The 18,038-nt window shown below is 28.5% G+C and overlaps 2 protein-coding genes across 2 annotated transcripts; both read left to right on the top strand.

The window, feature by feature from the left end:
• Positions 1-1,109: 1,109 nt before the first annotated feature.
• Positions 1,110-2,829, top strand: PmUG01_03031200 (kelch protein, putative; the record flags this gene model as incomplete). Its single annotated transcript, XM_029003054.1, has 3 exons — positions 1,110-2,079; positions 2,340-2,503; positions 2,752-2,829. 3 exons carry the CDS (start codon positions 1,110-1,112, stop codon positions 2,827-2,829), a joined length of 1,212 nt encoding a protein of 403 aa, XP_028859526.1.
• Positions 2,830-4,518: 1,689 nt separating this feature from the next.
• PmUG01_03031100 (conserved Plasmodium protein, unknown function) lies at positions 4,519-16,107 on the top strand (the record flags this gene model as incomplete). The annotated part of the gene is given in 7 exon segments (XM_029003053.1): positions 4,519-5,646; positions 5,661-6,725; positions 6,739-8,097; positions 8,400-15,040; positions 15,248-15,322; positions 15,539-15,649; positions 15,873-16,107. 7 exon segments carry the CDS (start codon positions 4,519-4,521, stop codon positions 16,105-16,107), a joined length of 10,614 nt encoding a protein of 3,537 aa, XP_028859525.1.
• Between the last annotated feature and the right edge of the window lie 1,931 nt (positions 16,108-18,038).

Genomic DNA, 18,038 nt, shown 5'->3' with positions numbered 1-18,038 from the left:
TCTACAATAAGTATAGGATTCCAGGATATTTTAATTTGTTAAATTTTTCTTCATTGCGTTAAAAAGTTAAAATAAAGATATTTTTTTAGAACAGTTTCCCATACAAATCTACGTTTATATGGAAATAATTTCCTAAAATTTTAATTTATGAACTTTGCATAAAGAATAAAAGATGTACAAAAGTCGCCTCTTAGTTCTATATGCATATTCATTTATTTGTATTCCCATGTAGGCGTACATAGATCATATTGTAGTTTATTCACGTTAGCATATTTTAATTATGTACTTGGATTTGAAATTATTTTACACTTATGAACTACCAAAAATGTATGTCTGAGGGAGGAAAAAAAAAACTTTTCCTTTATTCTATATTCTGAAATTCGAAAACTAAAAAAACTACATCATTGAAAATTAAATGCACGACATTTTTTTTTCTTTTCTCTTCTTTTCGTTTCTTTTCTTAGTTTTTTTTTTTTTTTTTTGATAAACTTACATCTCAATTCATATTTCTATGAATTAAATTCTTACTCGTACAAACAAAATTTTTACATTTTATATACGCGATTATGCGTAGTACCTACAACTAAAACGGCACGATAACACATTTTTCACTATTTTTGTAAAAAAAATAAAATAAGCTATTGTACACATTTAATTTCAACGTCAAAAGGTGAATTGTCTTTTATTTTAAAACATTTACGACATGTTCCTTTGTTATTTATTCTATTTATTTTTTATATATTTTTAATTATTTTTTACTTTTTTTTTTTTTTTTTTTTTTTTTTTTTGAGCTTTAGTATGCATTGTTTTTGTCCATTATACTTGTTATTTTATTGTAACTAAATAGTCCTTGTTCATATACCCTTTTAGAGCATTTTTTTTTTTTTTCATATTTGCTTTTTTTCCTTTTTAAATAGAACATCACTCTATTAATCCTTTCCCTTTTTATATATGTTTGCTTTTTTGTGGCATTTTGTTTTACCTAACATATATAAATATATATATGTATGTACATACATTTATATGTGTATACTCGTATCCATCATCTGCAAGTGCCCTTCTCCAGTAATTTTTTCGATCTATTTTTCTTTTTTCTTAAAATTAAGGAAATGAGTGTTTTGAGTAAGGACTTCCCAGATGATGGTATACACAGAGAAAATTATTTGAATGATGGCACAAATATAATTAGAGTAAATAATAAGGATGAAATGTTAAATAGGGATAATATTTTTAGTACTACAAATTCGACCACTAATGGTACAACTGGAGACAATAATACCTTTCGAGATATAAATAGCATTAATACAACAAATAAGGATAACATGTTAATAGACACAAAAAGTATGAAAAACGTTCCTCGTCAAATTTGTTATGAAGAAATAAACAAGTGTTATATAAACAAAGAAGACGCGAAAATAATAAATAAAGAAATTAATGATGAAATAAACATAGTATACTCCTACACAGTCAATGATTCAAAAAAAACAATTAACTCAAATAATGAGTTAATAAGTTTAAATATATCAGTAGACGAAGATAAGAATTACATTTTACAAAAGAAAATAAAAAAATTGCCCTTTCTGAGATACGGTCATTTTTTGTGTTTAACCAAAAATGGATGTATATTAGCCATAGGTGGAACTGACGGAAAAGTAAAATATGCGTTAGTTGAAAAATACTGTGCCGAAGAAAAAAAATGGAAACAAATAAATCTAATGCATTTTTCCAGGTCAAATTTTTGCGGTATATGTACAGAAGATAATAATTTATTTATTTTAGGTGGAGAAGGAAATCAACATATTTTAAAAAGTGTTGAATACTATGATAATAAAATTAATGCATGGATATCTTTGCCACCTCTTAACTGTGTAAGACATTCAGCAAGTGCAATTATTTTTAAGCATACGATTTTTATTATCGGGGGAAAAGATGGAATAGGGAATTATGGCAGAGTTCACAAAAGTGTAGAAATGTTAAATTTAAATGAACAAAATATGAAATGGAATTTGTGCAAGCCTTTAAAACAGGCGCGCCTAGAGTTGGCTACAATCGTTTTTAAGGACAAGATATATGCTATTGGTATATATGAAAAAATTTTATAAAAAGAAATATTATTTTATTTGGAAAATTTTTTTGTGTAGTATTCTCAATTTTAAAACTGTCTAAAAAAAGATTGCTTCATTTTTTCCTTGTTGTATATTTCGCTGGGTATTTATCTTTCTCTTTGTTAATTTATTCGTTTGCAGTTCTCTCATTTGTGGTAGTTTCTTAGCAGTTGCAACTTTGAGTTCTCAATTTGAAGCTTGAAATTTCTGCATTTTTCATTTTTTCGTTTTAAGGGGGATCTACCGGTGTAAAGGATTTAAGTTCAGTTGAAATTTACGATTCCAAAACTGAAGAATGGACGGAGGGACCAAACTTAAATTTCGCTCGTTCTAATTTCGTTCTCTTTATTTGGAAAAACCAACTGGTAGCGTATGGAGGCATAAATAAGTACAACGGGGTAACTTTTAAATTTGTACGCACAAGCATAAGCATGTATTATATACATTTACATATATAAATATATATATATATATATATATATATATATATATTATTATTTGTATATACACTTTTAAATATTCATGTGCACACGTGTGTTCCACCCATTTTCCACCACTCGCGAAACATGATTTGAGAAATTACCTCAAAAAATTAGAAAAATTGGAGTTAGCTTGTCGTCAAATATATTCATCTTACCTTCCGTAGGATTTTGTAAAGAACGCCGAAATATTAGATGAAAAAACTACTTCTTGGTTATTAATACATGAAAGTGTCGAAAAATAGAAGACTCTTTTTATTATTTAAAAAACAGAAAAGCAAAATATAGTGGATGTTGATCTGAAGAAAAAGTTGAGTATATATATGTAAGCTTCAAAACTTTAAAGCTCCAAAATTTCAATTTCTATTTCAGCCCATTTTATTTCATACGTGTTTACACCACAGTTCCACTATGTTTATGTCATATCATTTCATGTATTTTCTGTGAGCTTATAATTTACCTTTTATCTTAGAACTTCATCCTTGTGTTATATATACACAAAGAAACATACATGGGTGTTGTTATAAGCAGAGATATATACTCGTTTATCCTCTTTTTCCTTTTTTTTTTTTTTTTTTTCAGGTTGAAGAATAGCGAAAAAATAGCTTAACTTTTAATTTTTCTATCTTTGTGTATTTTATTTTAGTCCCTTCTTTGATATAACTTCATTGTATATAACGTTTTTACTTAATTTAAATTATTATTTTATTTTATATCGTAAATGTTTATATCTCACAATTCTTTTCAGGCTAAAAAAAAGATAATAAAATAATAATTTTTTTCTTTTTTCTTTTATTCAGCTCATTTCAAAAATATAATGTTACTTTCGCTCTTATTATAAACTCATTCAGTATTCCAGCATGCGTTTTAACACACCGTTCTATAGTTTACAGATAACAAATGTATTATTTATAGGAACTTATTCCAATATGTAAAATACATTATATATACATACATATATATACATACATATATATACATATATATGTATGAGTAAATATCTATATATGTGCATATTTTGTATGTAGTTTTGTTCGTACCCTCACTAATAGGCGGCTCCACAACGTATATACATGCATTTACTTCCAAAAATGTGGAATTTTTGAAATAAAGAAAAAATAAATTATATCCTATAATGCTTTTATAATATCTTTTTATTTCCTTTTATTTTATTTCCATTTATTTTATTTCCATTTATTCTATTTCCATTTATTCTATTTCCATTTATTCTATTTCCTTTTTTTTTTTTTTTTTTTTCCTTTTTTTAATGCGACTTCACAATATTTTGCGGTATTACAATTTGCTGTTTTTTCCATTTTAATTAACCGAATTTTCCTCTTATTATTCTGCTAATCTTTATTATAATTTTTGTAATTTTAAAACATAAAATTGGTAATTCGTAATGTACATATGTATACATATGTATACATATATATATATATATATATATATAGCTACTTTTTTTTTTGTTTTTTTTATTTTTAAATTTTGACTTTTTCGTTTTACTTTACATTAAAGAGGAAAATGTCAAGTTAATATTCCGCCAAAATATTAACAAGAAAGTTTGAGTTTCATATATATATATTTTTTTAAAGATTAATGTTTTTTTGTTGGAACAAATACATGAAGTATGACTTGGGACAAATAGAATAATTAGTATATTATATATTAAAGCAAAAATAGATATGCAAAAAGTAATCAAAAGGAAGATGCTTATTAAGCTTTAATCAATGAAGAGGCTATTGTGCTTCGAACTTTACGCATTTTTCTTTTCGCTTTACAAAAGAACATATAAGTTAAAACAACCTCCACATACACATACGTAGATTATATAGCCTATGTGGAGGTGGTTTATAGTTTGAAGGTAAGTAATTTTGCTTGGAATAACAAAATATCAAAGAGTAAAAAGGAAAATAAAAAAAAAAAAAAAAAAAATGAATTACCATTTTTCGCTGAAAAAGCAGGAATTGTTCGTCGACATAGACATGAACAATGAAAGAATTGAAGGAGGTACCAATATGAACATATCCCTCTATATGCCTATATATTATTTGTATGATGAAGAAGATTTTAATAAGAATAATTTCGACCTAAAAAACATAAGAATTCGAAGTCCTGTTAACAAGGAAGTCCATGTAGAGGGGGATGTGTGTGCAAGGGATGATACAAGTTCAGAGGATAAAGAAAGTAAAGAAAATAAAGCAAATATGGCTAACATAACAAATATACCAAATATAGCTAATATACAAAACAAAAAAGACAACTCATTCGAAAAAGACTTCAAGGAAGTACCTTTAGAAGAGGACGAATCGTACATAAAATTTAGACGCAGAAAAAAAGAAAAAAAGCTCTTCGTTATTCTTCAAATTCCGCATAATATTCATTCCAGTTCTTATCAAGATATAAAGATAAATGGAAAGGAGGAAAAAAGATATTACATAATATATAACAGTTCATCTAATAATAATATACATTTTGAAGATAAAAATGCAGTAATACCCTTCTCTGAAAAGAATAAAGGCCATAATTACAACTACAACATTTTTCAAAATGGAATAAGAGATAACCCCCATTGGTCAGAATGGAATATAACCAATGGTGAAGAAACAGCGGCGAGAGCGGCGAGAAGGGCAAAATATAAAAAAGAGAAAAAAAAAGGAAAAAGAAAAGGCTCACCTTTTAAGGATGACAACTGTGTGTTCAATGGGATGGCACTTACACAACAAAATGGGTTCTTGAATGATTACCAGAGTTACCAAGGACTTAGGAAGGAAGAACTAACAGAAGGGGAGTACTCCAGAGTTAATACGCATAGTGAAACAGAAGATGAAAGCCGTGAAGAGGAATGCAGTGAGGAAGAAAGTGGTCAGAGAGAACGATGTGAAGGCGAACAAGGTGAACAGGATAACAGGCTACAAGATCCCCCTAGTGGTTATGGCTATACATACCAAAAACGTGAGCAGGAGAACTACTCAGATAAGGGAATAACTCAGTATAATCCCAGTGAGGGTAAAAAATATCCTTCGTTTTCCTTTAATCATAAATCTAAAAAAAAAAAAAGAAAAAAAAAAAAAAAAAAAAAAAAAAGGGGAAGGAAAACATATCCCAGGGTGATATCATAGATTTTATTTCCTTAAATAAATACATTGGTGATAATTATTTAAAAGAAAACAATTACATGTTCATAGGAATGGATGAAGAAATATTCAACAAGGAAAAAGAAAAAAATTATGCTAATTTAGAAAACTTTTGTAATAACAACGATATTGTTATAATAGAAAAAAGAGAAGAATATAATATAAAGATTGATATAAATATAAGTTTGAGTTTTCAATTTTTTAATTTGAGTTCATATAATAATAAAATATATTTTAAAAAAAATGAAAATACACTTATAACGGTGCAGAATTATTCGAAACCAAATACTTGGTTTCCTACTTTATCCAAAATTGATAGTGTTTATTCAAAATGTTATTGGGATATACTATTTAAAACTCAAAATCCTTATTTTGTTATATCGTCAAACAGCTTAATAGACATTTATGAAGAATTTGGAAAAAATTGTTTTGTTTATAAAACTACTAATAAACAGGGGAAACTATTCCCTGATCAAGTGGCTTTGTTCGCTGGAGATTTTAACTTTATTCATTTAAATGATTTAAATTTTAAGGATTTTCAAAAAATTAATTATGATTTTTTATATAGAAGCGAATATTTTTTGAGAAGTAACAAAATATATTCCTTAGAACACTATGGCAAGATGAAAAATAAGGACATATCGAATAGGGGTGGCTTTAGCAAAAGCAACTACGATATTACGAAAACAGGAGGGGAGAGTAATAATGGTTTTTCACAGAAGCAGCGTAGTTCTACAAGTTGTATGAAACGTACGTACAATCAGTTGTGTAAAAAATATTATGAAGATTCCGATGGGACTAGCGAAGGGAAGGACGATATCTGCGGCAGGCCAGGAACATGTGCGCATTATGACGATTATGGAGCCAATCGCGAAAGTGAAAATAAAAACAAAAGAATGAAAGAAGCAAAGGAGGTGAAAGAAGCAAAGGAGGTGAAAGAAGCAAAGGAGGTGAAAGAAGCAAAGGAGGTGAAAGAAGCAAAGGAGGTGAAAGAAGCAAAGGAGGTGAAAGAAGCAAAGAGATGAAAGAAGCAAAGGATGTGAAAGAAGCAAAGGAGGTGAAAGAAGCAAAAGAGGTGAAAGAAGCAAAGGAGGTGAAAGAAGCAAAGAGATGAAAGAAGCAAAGGAGGTGAAAGAAGCAAAAGAGGTGAAAGAAGCAAAAGAGGTGAAAGAAGCAAAGGAGGTGAAAGAAGCAAAGGAGATGAAAGAAGCAAAGGAGATGAAAGAAGCAAAGGAGGTGAAAGAAGCAAAGGAGGTGAAAGAAAACCCGCATCTTCTGTCTGCCGGAGAGACGAAGAAAGAAGATGACAGGGGAGGTATAGACAAGGATGTGAACAGCTGCAGAGAAAAATCAGCAGACCTGTTAACTAACCATCACACGTCAAAGGAAAGCTTCGCACAAAAAGTCCACACGAGATATGAGCGTGCATTAAGAAACAAATCGAAGGAAGAATATAATTGTTATTATGAAAAAGTAAACAATCAAATTGTTCCAAATATTTATGCCTTTTCAACAAAGGATTATGAAAACGAGTTGGTATATTCTAATATTCACATAGGGTATATCCTAAAATGCTTCATAGATATAAGCAAAGAATGTTTTCCATATGATAATTTAATAATATTATTTATTCCTTTAAATTTTGCGAATTTTGAAAATTGCTATAATTCAGAAAATATTGAATGTTCTATTAATTCACATACATATGATGATATGAAAAATGGGTATAGTATATTTGCTAACAGTAATATATTAAATAGTAAAATCGCTGAGCCATATATTTACCTAAAGAATAATAAATATTTTATATTTGGCAATGTAATTGTATTTTCTACATACATTTTACATAATATATATGATATTTTATATAACATAAATATATATAGCTATAAAATTATACTAGCAGAAGGTATATTATCCCTATGTTTTGATTATTATGTATATTTAGTAAAAAAAGAAAACATTTATTTTATATACATGCTCAAATGCTTTATTTTGCAAAAGTTTATTGAAAATATTCTTGGTACAGTAGAAATGAATGTCATTTTTTATGAATTACGCGAGAGGTACTGTTCCATGGTTGAACTTTTTGGTGATGTAAATTTATTTCACTATTATGATATGGCAAAAAGTGGTTCCTCATTTCCATTAGAAACTGTATTAACAGATGAAGTAGCCGATGCTCATAAATTTATTATGCATTATATGTTTAATAACCTATATTTTCTCAAATGCTTCTTATGTGTCAGGATATTCTTTAACATTCTGAAAAGCTTCCCCTTTTGTAGCTCCATATATCAGTACTGTTTTTCGCTCTTTTTTTCGTACTTTAAGAGTAAGAAGAAAGTTATCAATGCATCCAAGTTTTGGAAAAAGGTAATAATGAGAGCGGGCCAAGCGTACGGGCTTGGCTCGGCAGCTGGGCGGTTTCCTCAGCCCGTCTATGCTATTTCATCGTGTTGTACAGTGTTATGTGTTTTGCTTTTATGTGTTTCGCTTTTATGTGTTTCGCTTTTATGTGTTTCGCTGCTTATTGTTGTGCTCCTAAGTGTTATGTTACTAGATCTTCCGCCATTATATACTGTGCCGTGTTGTGTTACACCGCTTTTTTTTGTGGTAATCTTATCCCCGCTTCATATACTTCTTTTTTCCCGCTCTGCTGGACTTACCCTTGTTAGGTCTTCAACGAGTGCACGAGACGATACATTGAAAGCTACAAGCAATTGCCAAAGAATAAATTTAAAATGAAGAAAGTAGACCTGATTATAAGTCCAAACGAATTAAAAAGTGACGAACATGAACAGTTCCAACTATTTGAAAAATACTTTTCCTATTTTTTTAAAACATACATTAAAGGGTATGGGGTAGGTCAGTATATACTAGCATTCAATGTACACTTACAAAGAAAAGGAACATCAATGGATAATTTTAATTTTTTGGTAAGTCAAAATTCAATTAATCCATTTAGTTTTGTTGATGAAAAATATCAATCTAGCTATTTTCTTGCAGATATATCAGCTATGATTATTTATAATTTACTAGAATTAAATAAATATGTAGACTTAAAAAATAATATAAATGAGTTTTCTACATATTATACCAATAAGAATAAAAAAATGGTAATGCAAACGTATCTTGACAAAATATATTTTGAAAAATTTGTTGAAAAGGCATGCTTAAACGAATTTTATAATAACATAGAAAGAAAATTTTTAACATTTTTAAAAAAAAAAAATCATCAAATAGATCATTTTTATGAATATCCAGAAGAAGAATTTAGTAAAAAAAGTCAAAAACTTCTAAAGAAATATATCATAAAAAAAAAAAGCAAAAATTTTTTTCAGCTAGGTAGTAACCTAGTCAAGACTCTCAATGATCTCAACCAACTCATGCATAAAACAAATGTTAACAAAGGTGCTCTTTTCAAAAAAAAAGAAAAGATCAGTTGTTACACAGGGGAAGAAGACGTTTCTAAAGAGATAGGGACGTTACGTGTTAAGGCATACTCCGTAAAGAATTCCAATTTGATAGTAGCCCCTGCGAAGGGAGTAGAGCCCGATATTTTGAATAGGATAAAAATTGAAAAAAGTGAAAATAATGAAAAAACTGATAAAGACGAAAAAAACGATAAAAAAGACATTAAGAACCCCTTCGAAAGGAATTTCTTAATCGAAGTGGATATCAATAACAACGAAGATAAGGAAGACAACAAAATTAAAAGGAAATTAATTTATAAAAATGAAAAAAAGACAAAGAAAGAAAAGAGAAAAATGAAAAGAGAAAAAAGGAAAAGAAAGCAAAAAGGAAAAACAGCAAAATTGGATGTATACAAGGCGGAGCAGTACATATCAACAGTAAAAAAAAGAGAGCGGAAAAAACAAAAAAAAAAAATACTCAAAAAGATACTCAAAAAAAGAATAAAAAAAATTAAACGTATAACATGCAGAAAGGAGTCAAGGACAGAAAGATTAACTAAGTACATGAAAATAAATAGAAATTATGTTCTGAGGAAAAAAAAAGAATTAATTAATTTACCGTATGCAAATTTTGACAGCTTAGATCTTATAGGAAGAGATGGAAATTTTTATCTTGGTTTTGGATATGCCGGTTCAGAAGATCTAATACTAAGCACTGGAAAAGGTAATCTGTACAATAATATAATTGCTTTTCAAAAATTTAAAAATTGTAATTTACAGAAATTGAGTGAAATTTGTATAGACAAACCTAATATATATGAATACAACACTTCTCCATTTTACACAAACTGTATATACCCTCAGTGGAAAACGGTGTTTCGTCTGTACTATTACTTATTGCTGCTGAACAAAATTCATAAAAAGAAGAAATTATTGAGCGATTCCAACTTATCCACAATGAAAGATAAAGAGATAAATATTTTTGACTATGACCATACCAAGGACGAGGAACGAGTGTGTGATTTGAAAAAAAAAAAAAAAAAGAAAAAAAAGCAAAAGAAAAAGAAGAGGAAAAGAGAGCGACAAAATGAGCATCAAAGTGAGGAGCAAAATGAAGAAGATAAAAAAAGAGGGGAACAAATGAGAATAAAGGATGAAGTGGATAAAGTTGATATAATAGGGGAAACTAACGAACAGCCTGTTTCTTCCTGTGAGCGCGACAATACAAGCTGCATGTATGATTATGATGATACGTATAATTCACGTACTTGTGAAAATTCAAACATTGTTGAGAACAAGTTAAAGAAGGAACAACGAAACAATTTTAGCATCGTTATCAGGGAGAATGAAAAGGATGAGGAAAAGAATAACACTCTTCGGTTGAAAGTGAAGAAAGAAGAGGAGTACGAAAGGAATGAACAGGACGAATCAGAGAAGAATGAAACGAAGAAAAGATTGAAAAGGGGGGAAAAAATACAGAAGAAAAGAAAAAAGGACAAGAAACACAAAAGGGACAAGAGGTACGAAAAGGACAAACAACACAGACTGGACAAAGAATACATAAAACACAAGATGGAAAAAAAGATGGAAAAAAAGATGGAAAAAAAGATGGAAAAAAGGATGGAAAAAAGGATGGAAAAAAGGATGGAAAAAAGGATGGAAAAAAAGATGGAAAAAAAGAAGGATAAAAAGAAGGATAAAAAAAGGAAAAAAGAAAAGTTGAAGGAACGGATGAAAGAAAGGATAAAAGACATGTTGATGAATAATAAAAAATACGTTGGTAATTACCTCAACACGTACGTGTCCAATAATATACCATTATCTGTTGATGAGAATAAGTTTTTCTTTTGTTATTTAAAGATAGAAATAATAGAAGATGATGGAATAAGAGTAGTTAAAAAAAATTTAGTTAATAATATAACACCAACTAGGTTTAGTGTTAATGCTAGACCAGAAAAGGGAAGGAAAAAGGTAGCTTTTAAACATGAATCATTATTTGCAAACAAAAATGAAGAATACACATCTATTATAAATTCTGTTGATAAAGGAATAGAAAATTATGTGAACAGAACTGTAAAATTTATAGGAGTTACTAATGATAGTGACAAATACATGATTGAATATTGTAAACAGAAAATTTTAAAAAAAGATAAATCCTTGTTATGTTTAGATAACAGAAAACTAGTTGCTCGAATTTGTAGTAAAAATAAAATTCCTCTCTTATGGATTAGGGTAGATAATGATTTTTTTATTTTAGGAAGAATTAGAAGAACTCAGAGTGTTAGTATGTGGGTACAGCAACTATTTAATGACAATAATATTTTTTCACAATTAGAATCTTCTTTTGCCTTAGCCTTTATTCCCTTTTTTTACCTGAACAAAAATGTAACTACCCATTTTGGTGAGTACAAAAATAATTATTCTTTGCATCATGATAATATCAACAGTATTATTAATAACAATACTATTAACTCAAATAGCAATATGAATAACCACAGTGGTGCCAACTACAACGAAGAAGGGAATAACAATCATAGAAGTATGAACCAGGGTATTGATAACAACGAGGAGGATGCAGGAGCAGCGTCTATGCAATTTATAAATTCTGTCTTATATAATACACAAAATAAACATAAAAAGAGTAGCTTTCATTTTGGCAATATTGTTACCGATGTATCTTTAAATAGTGGGATGAATAACGATATTATGAATAATGCTCCATTTAACTTAGAAAAGGAAAACAACGAAAACAAAAGGAATCTGCTAAATAATGGTGTTGTATCAACTACTTTAATTAACGACAAAATTGTAAGTGTACACAGAAAAAAGAAGAATGCATTAAATAACATTCTCCATGTTAATTATAACCAAGTGACAAACTTTGATATAGAAAATAATAATGAAATAGATAATAATGAAAATGAAAATACTACGTATAACCAAATTAGAAATAATAACATGAACGATGGTGTAAACAATAATAAAGGAAAACTAGCTAACCAGTTTCAAAATGATGCACAGAGTGACTTACTTAAGATATATAATTATACTACTCAGAGTAGCAGTTCAGGAAGTGGTTCCGATTACTTAGATTGTAATTTCACTACTTCTACCATCGATGATTTCAATGAACAAGGAAACAATTCCGATAAGAATTACTCCTCTACTAGCTACAAAAAAAAAAAAGTTTATAAAAAGAGATGGACAAGTAATATATCAGTTTCTAATATACCAATAAATGTAGAAGTCATTAAATGTTTATATAAATCTATCATTTCAGATTACCTACATTATTTAGTAAAAATTAGATGTATATATTCTCTATGTTTTATTCATAATAAATATATTTGTACACAGAAAATTGTACAGAATTTATTTTGTGAGTATTTAAGTTATTTTCATGAAAATAATTTAAATCAGAAAAAATTTATGCATGCATTTTATATCACTTTATCACTTTTAAGAAATAAAAATAATAGGACGCCAAAAATTATTCTTTTCTTACTTATTCAAAGATGTGCAAACTTTGTGTATTCTCTAAATCTGAATGATAAGTATAATATAAAAAGGGATTTACAAAAAACAGAGCAAGACACAAGAATGAAATGCATCCACCTTTGCTCTTACAAAAATGTAGGTAGTTCAGACGACCACTCGGTTAAACGGATGGTTAAGCAAGAGGATAACTATTCGGACGGACAGTCGGTTAAACAAACGGTTGTCCATTCAGACGCAGTGCAGTTATCAGGACAGCCCTACGAAACTTTGTTACCCCTTAGGCCTTTGCTTTCCCTAAACAATATTGGCAAAAGTTATGATAGCATATTAGGTAAAACAGAATATAAACATACGGACGGGAGTGCAAATGTCCGTGTAGATGCACATGTAGATATATGTGAAGATACCCACACAGAGAATAATGAGAAGGGGAAAACAAGTGGGCATGTATATACCCCTCCTCACGAGCATGCGAACGAATTACCCAACAGGAAAACTACCGAACAAAACAAGAAATCAGGCAGTGGAAACGGCTGTGGCAACCCCATCCATAGTAACAACTTGATAGATAAAATTGCAAAGCTAACGAACTGTTACACAAGCGATAAGTACAACCATTGTACATGCATTACTTATAACAAAAAGTGTCTGAACTGTTCAGAAAATATGACACCAAAAAAAGTAGCCTTCAAGCAGAGAAAAATTATTTACGACAAAGACTTAATTATTCAAAAAGAGGAAGAGGAGGATATAAAGATGGTGTTGGAATGCCTAGGTAACATTAAGTTTAAGAAGGAATACACCTCGTGCAGGGTGAACAGTATGTTTTCATCAGCAAAAGATCATAAATGGTGCAGCAAGGAGCATTTGTTTTGTGAATATCTTTCAAGCGTAACAAGAAGTAGAAGAGGTAACATCGCTGGTAATAATAACACTGGAATTGATGCTACCAATAGTGCTTCTGCTAACACTTCTAATAACGTGTGGAATCATCCGTACCAGTGCGTTAAAAAAAAGAGGAAAAAAAAAAAAAAAAATTATCATGCGTATGACTTCTTCGATATTAACATATATGATGATAAAAAATTACAAAATCATTTTTTAAAATTAAGAAAAACGAAGAAAGAATATGTGGAAGAGTTGATAAATTTGATATATCTAATTTATCAGTTAAAAAAGTTATCCCCATATTTGCCCATATCTGATTATATTGTCATGCTCCTATTTAGATCAATTAGTCGAAACAAGAATTTACTCGACAGATTTAAGGAAAAAATGTATTTAGAAAATAAAGAACATTTTGATTTTTGTGAGTACCTACCGAATAGTATCATTCACTCAAAAATAAGTAGTTATATATATCCAAAAAATGCATCATTTTTTTTGATGGAAATTTTGCGAGCACTTGTACATTTGATACTAGAGGGGAATATTCGTATATTTCAAATTTTTTACAAATCCACAGAAGAGGCATATGAGCAAAATGATAGCTTCTCCATAATGCATGGAGGTCTAAAAACATATCTTGAGCAGGACCAGAAAAAAATTTCTCAGAAGAGACTATTCGATAACTTCCCAAGTAGTAACAATCCTACTGACAAGAAAAGCGAAAATAATGGTATCAAGAAGGGGAATATTTTTCAGTTTTCAAATAACGGAACAAAGAGAACATTTTCAAGAGACTGTCAACATGAGGAAAATTTCTTTTTTGCCTCTACATATACAAATTATATAGAGAGGAAGGTTATATGTAGCCATCTGTTAAACATACATACCGCTCTTCAATTTTGTTATATAATTATACAAAAATATAGTGACTGTGAATTAGAAATGTTAATATGGAATAATTTTTATCAAATCCTTCTAATATTTCAACAGAAATACCCTTTTTTATTTTTACCCTTTTCAAGAAATTTTGATAAATATTTTAAAATATATCAGAAAAGAAATTATACTGTTTTTGAATTTTATTATTTTCTATATGGTTTAAGTGAAGTAAACGAATTTGAAAAACAAAATTTAAGTCAAGACAAAATAAACATAACACAAGAGAATAACAGATATAACAAAATAGACACTAATGAATATGTGCATAATTACAATTTACAGAATATTTTTAATAGAAAAAGTTATACTCACTTACTTTCTTCTTTAAAAAACAGATCTATAGTAATTTATAAATATACTATTGTTGGTTACATAAAATTATTACATATTCTGAAGATAGTAAAAAATGCAAATAAATTAAGAAAACATTTTATTCAAATAACTTATATAAAACGTATGGTTAAATATATCAATCATTTTTTGAGAACACTAATTGTTAATGCATCAAATGTAAATGTAAACTATTTTAAAAATTCTATTATATATGACTTGAAAAATATACTCATATTTTTATATGGGTACGGTATCCCTCCCTGTTATTCCAAGGAGTGGCCCCGGATCTACAAGCCGCACTACTCGCAGTAATTTTTTCTCTCATTTTCCAGCGTTAAAAGAGTTTATGCTACAGCGTTTGTAGCACTTTGTTTATCTGCTTACGTAACTCCTTGCCTACCTGCTTAGACATATAATTACTCACATTTACTGGTACCCACCCTTTTTTTTAGGCTGAGCAGTATCTCAAGCAAAGGCGTCCAAATAAACGACCTAATAAAATTCTTGCGAACATATTACGACAACGAGTAAGTTTAACAAGTTCCATATCGTATTGAATAATTATTTATAAAGAAGATTCATCCAAATTGTACAGATGTTACTTCCATTCGTTACTTTTTTGTCAACCATGTATGGCATTTCCCCCCCTTTATGCTTATATCCTGAATTGTCTTCTTTTTTTTTTTTTTTTTTTTTCCTCTCACGTTATATTTCTTCTTCTCACTTTTTTTTCCCCTTTTTAGTAAATTACTGGAGTGGAAAATAGTTGCCTCGGAATTCGTTAATATTTTGAAAAATATGAAGGAGCTTGAACTGTTTGTAGACAACCCAAACACATCACTACGTAATTTCAAGTAAGACATTTGAAATATGCTTATCATATAATGGGAAAAGTTCTGCACCCTCCTGAGATGTGTTAATTGCGCTGTTTTAATATATATGAATTGTGATGATGTATGCATGCGTACTTTTATATAATATATATGGATATGTATACTTACACACATACATACGTACGCTTCTTTGTATACGCTATAATGCATTATCCCCGTTCCTCCCTTCATTTCTCCTCAATAGCTGCGCCAAAGAAAACACATGGTTAGCGTTGATCAGCGCCAAGTTAAGAAACAACATTTATAAATTACCAATGGACTTGAAAAGAGATATAATCCTTTTATTAAAAAATATTCGCTTAGTGGATATGTACCTAGGTACTAATCATTATGAATATATTAATAATATTTTTACGGTTTGTTGGTTTATAATTGTAAAAATATTTCAAAATTATGAAAAAAGCAAGAGAAATACTTGATTTATTTTCCCTTTTCCATTTCCCCCTATTTTGTCACAATGTCTTACACGTGTAAATATACATACATATAATCATATTTTGGTACATGTTTATATATACATATATGTATATTTCTTTTTTTTTTTTGTTTTTTGTTTTTTTATTACGTTGTATGTCTGTTTTTTTTTTTTTTTTTTTATGTGTATGCTTATGATAACTCATTTTTTAAATGAAGAACGAAATGCATTTTCACATTTCACATTTTTCATGTGGTATGTCTTTTATATTTTATAAAGGAAAATTAACATTTTAAAACTCAGATAAGTTATACTAAATTTTAAAGAGTTAAATTAATTTATTTTATCTTTCCATTAAGAGCTTAGAAATACAAATAATGAACATGCTGTTAGAGGGTGCCCATGCTTCTGGTAACGAGGAAGTATATATATTTTTTCCTGACTGGTGAATATACTGTATTGCAAACAGATTAAGCAGGAGGATTGTGCGTACGTATATATACGTACGTACTTACGTATTATATATATATATATATATATATATATATATATATATGATAGCATTAGGGTAAAATTTTCGATAACCTACGAATAAAACAAATATAGTGCCTGGTAAAGATAAATAACACATTAGCAGCTACTACTTACGTATAAGATGATACAAAAAAAAAAAAAAAAAAGAAAATATGGCTTAAAAATATTTTAAAATAAAGAGCTGAAATAAAGAAACAACCGAATTCACTATCTTTGAACCATGGAATATGATCCCATTTATAACGTTATTGTTATTTACATATATATATATATATATATGTATTTGTATGTATATCTCACCAGTATGAACATTATATCATTTCATTTATTAATTCCTTGTGCGTATCATTATCACTAATAATCAGGATGTTAATTATTACAAGATGTTATTTTTCCCCTTAACTTTTTTTTCTTTTACACACCATTATTCTCTATAGGGCTAAGTTTATATTCTTATAATTGTAGCCAAGCCCATGCCCTTAATATTCCCACTCATTTACTCAGCCTACTATACATTTTTTGTTCATCCTGTTATTTATTTTTTTTGACTTTAACTTAATGTTAACTTAAAAAGTAATTTAAATTTTAATTTTTATTTACTCTATTTTTCATTTTTTGCATTTTTTATGTTTCGTTTTTTTTTTCTTCTTTTTTTTTTTTTTTTTTTTCTTCTGTAAATATTTGCAAATTGCACACAAAAAGGTCTCCTTAAAAGTGCACGTTTTATGGTAGCGGAAAATAGGTTGAGGTATATTTGAACTGAATTATTATTTTTTTTTAATATATATGGAGAAATAATACATTGAAATTTTTATTTATTATTTGTTTTTATTTGAAGACGAGGTGTTTTATATTAATGAATCAGTCTTTCGTTATGCCCACTTCGCATATATAAAATTAAAAGTCAGTATTTGTTTAACATTTCCTATTTTTTTTGGAGATTTTTAAAAAGTATAATATTTTTCATCTACCTACGCATACAAAAGTACACGTACGCATGTATTTAATATGTATACATGCACATTCACATTCACATATGCATATACATGTACATATATATATATATATATATGTACATATATGTGTACATAAATATGTACATATAGTACCCTTTTCACGCGCACTGTAATAATGTACATTCACAAAATTCTTATCTATATGTATTCCCTTTTAATGTTATTTATATTGTGCTAAAAATTATTCCCGTTCGCTGTTTCGTTTGAAATGTTTTTATATTCGTAATTTGCAGTAATTCGTAATTAATTTGTATTTTTTTTTTTTTTTTTTTTATCATAAATTCGCATATGCACGTGTATAAGCATATATATAAACATACATACATATTACATACATATATATATACAACTTACATACATGAAAATATGCGTATACATGTACACA

Source organism: Plasmodium malariae (genome assembly GCF_900090045.1).
Source record: "Plasmodium malariae genome assembly, chromosome: 3".
NCBI classification, from domain to species: domain Eukaryota; phylum Apicomplexa; class Aconoidasida; order Haemosporida; family Plasmodiidae; genus Plasmodium; species Plasmodium malariae.
Note: the sequence above shows the minus strand (reverse complement) of the source record. Positions and strands in the feature narration are given on the sequence as shown.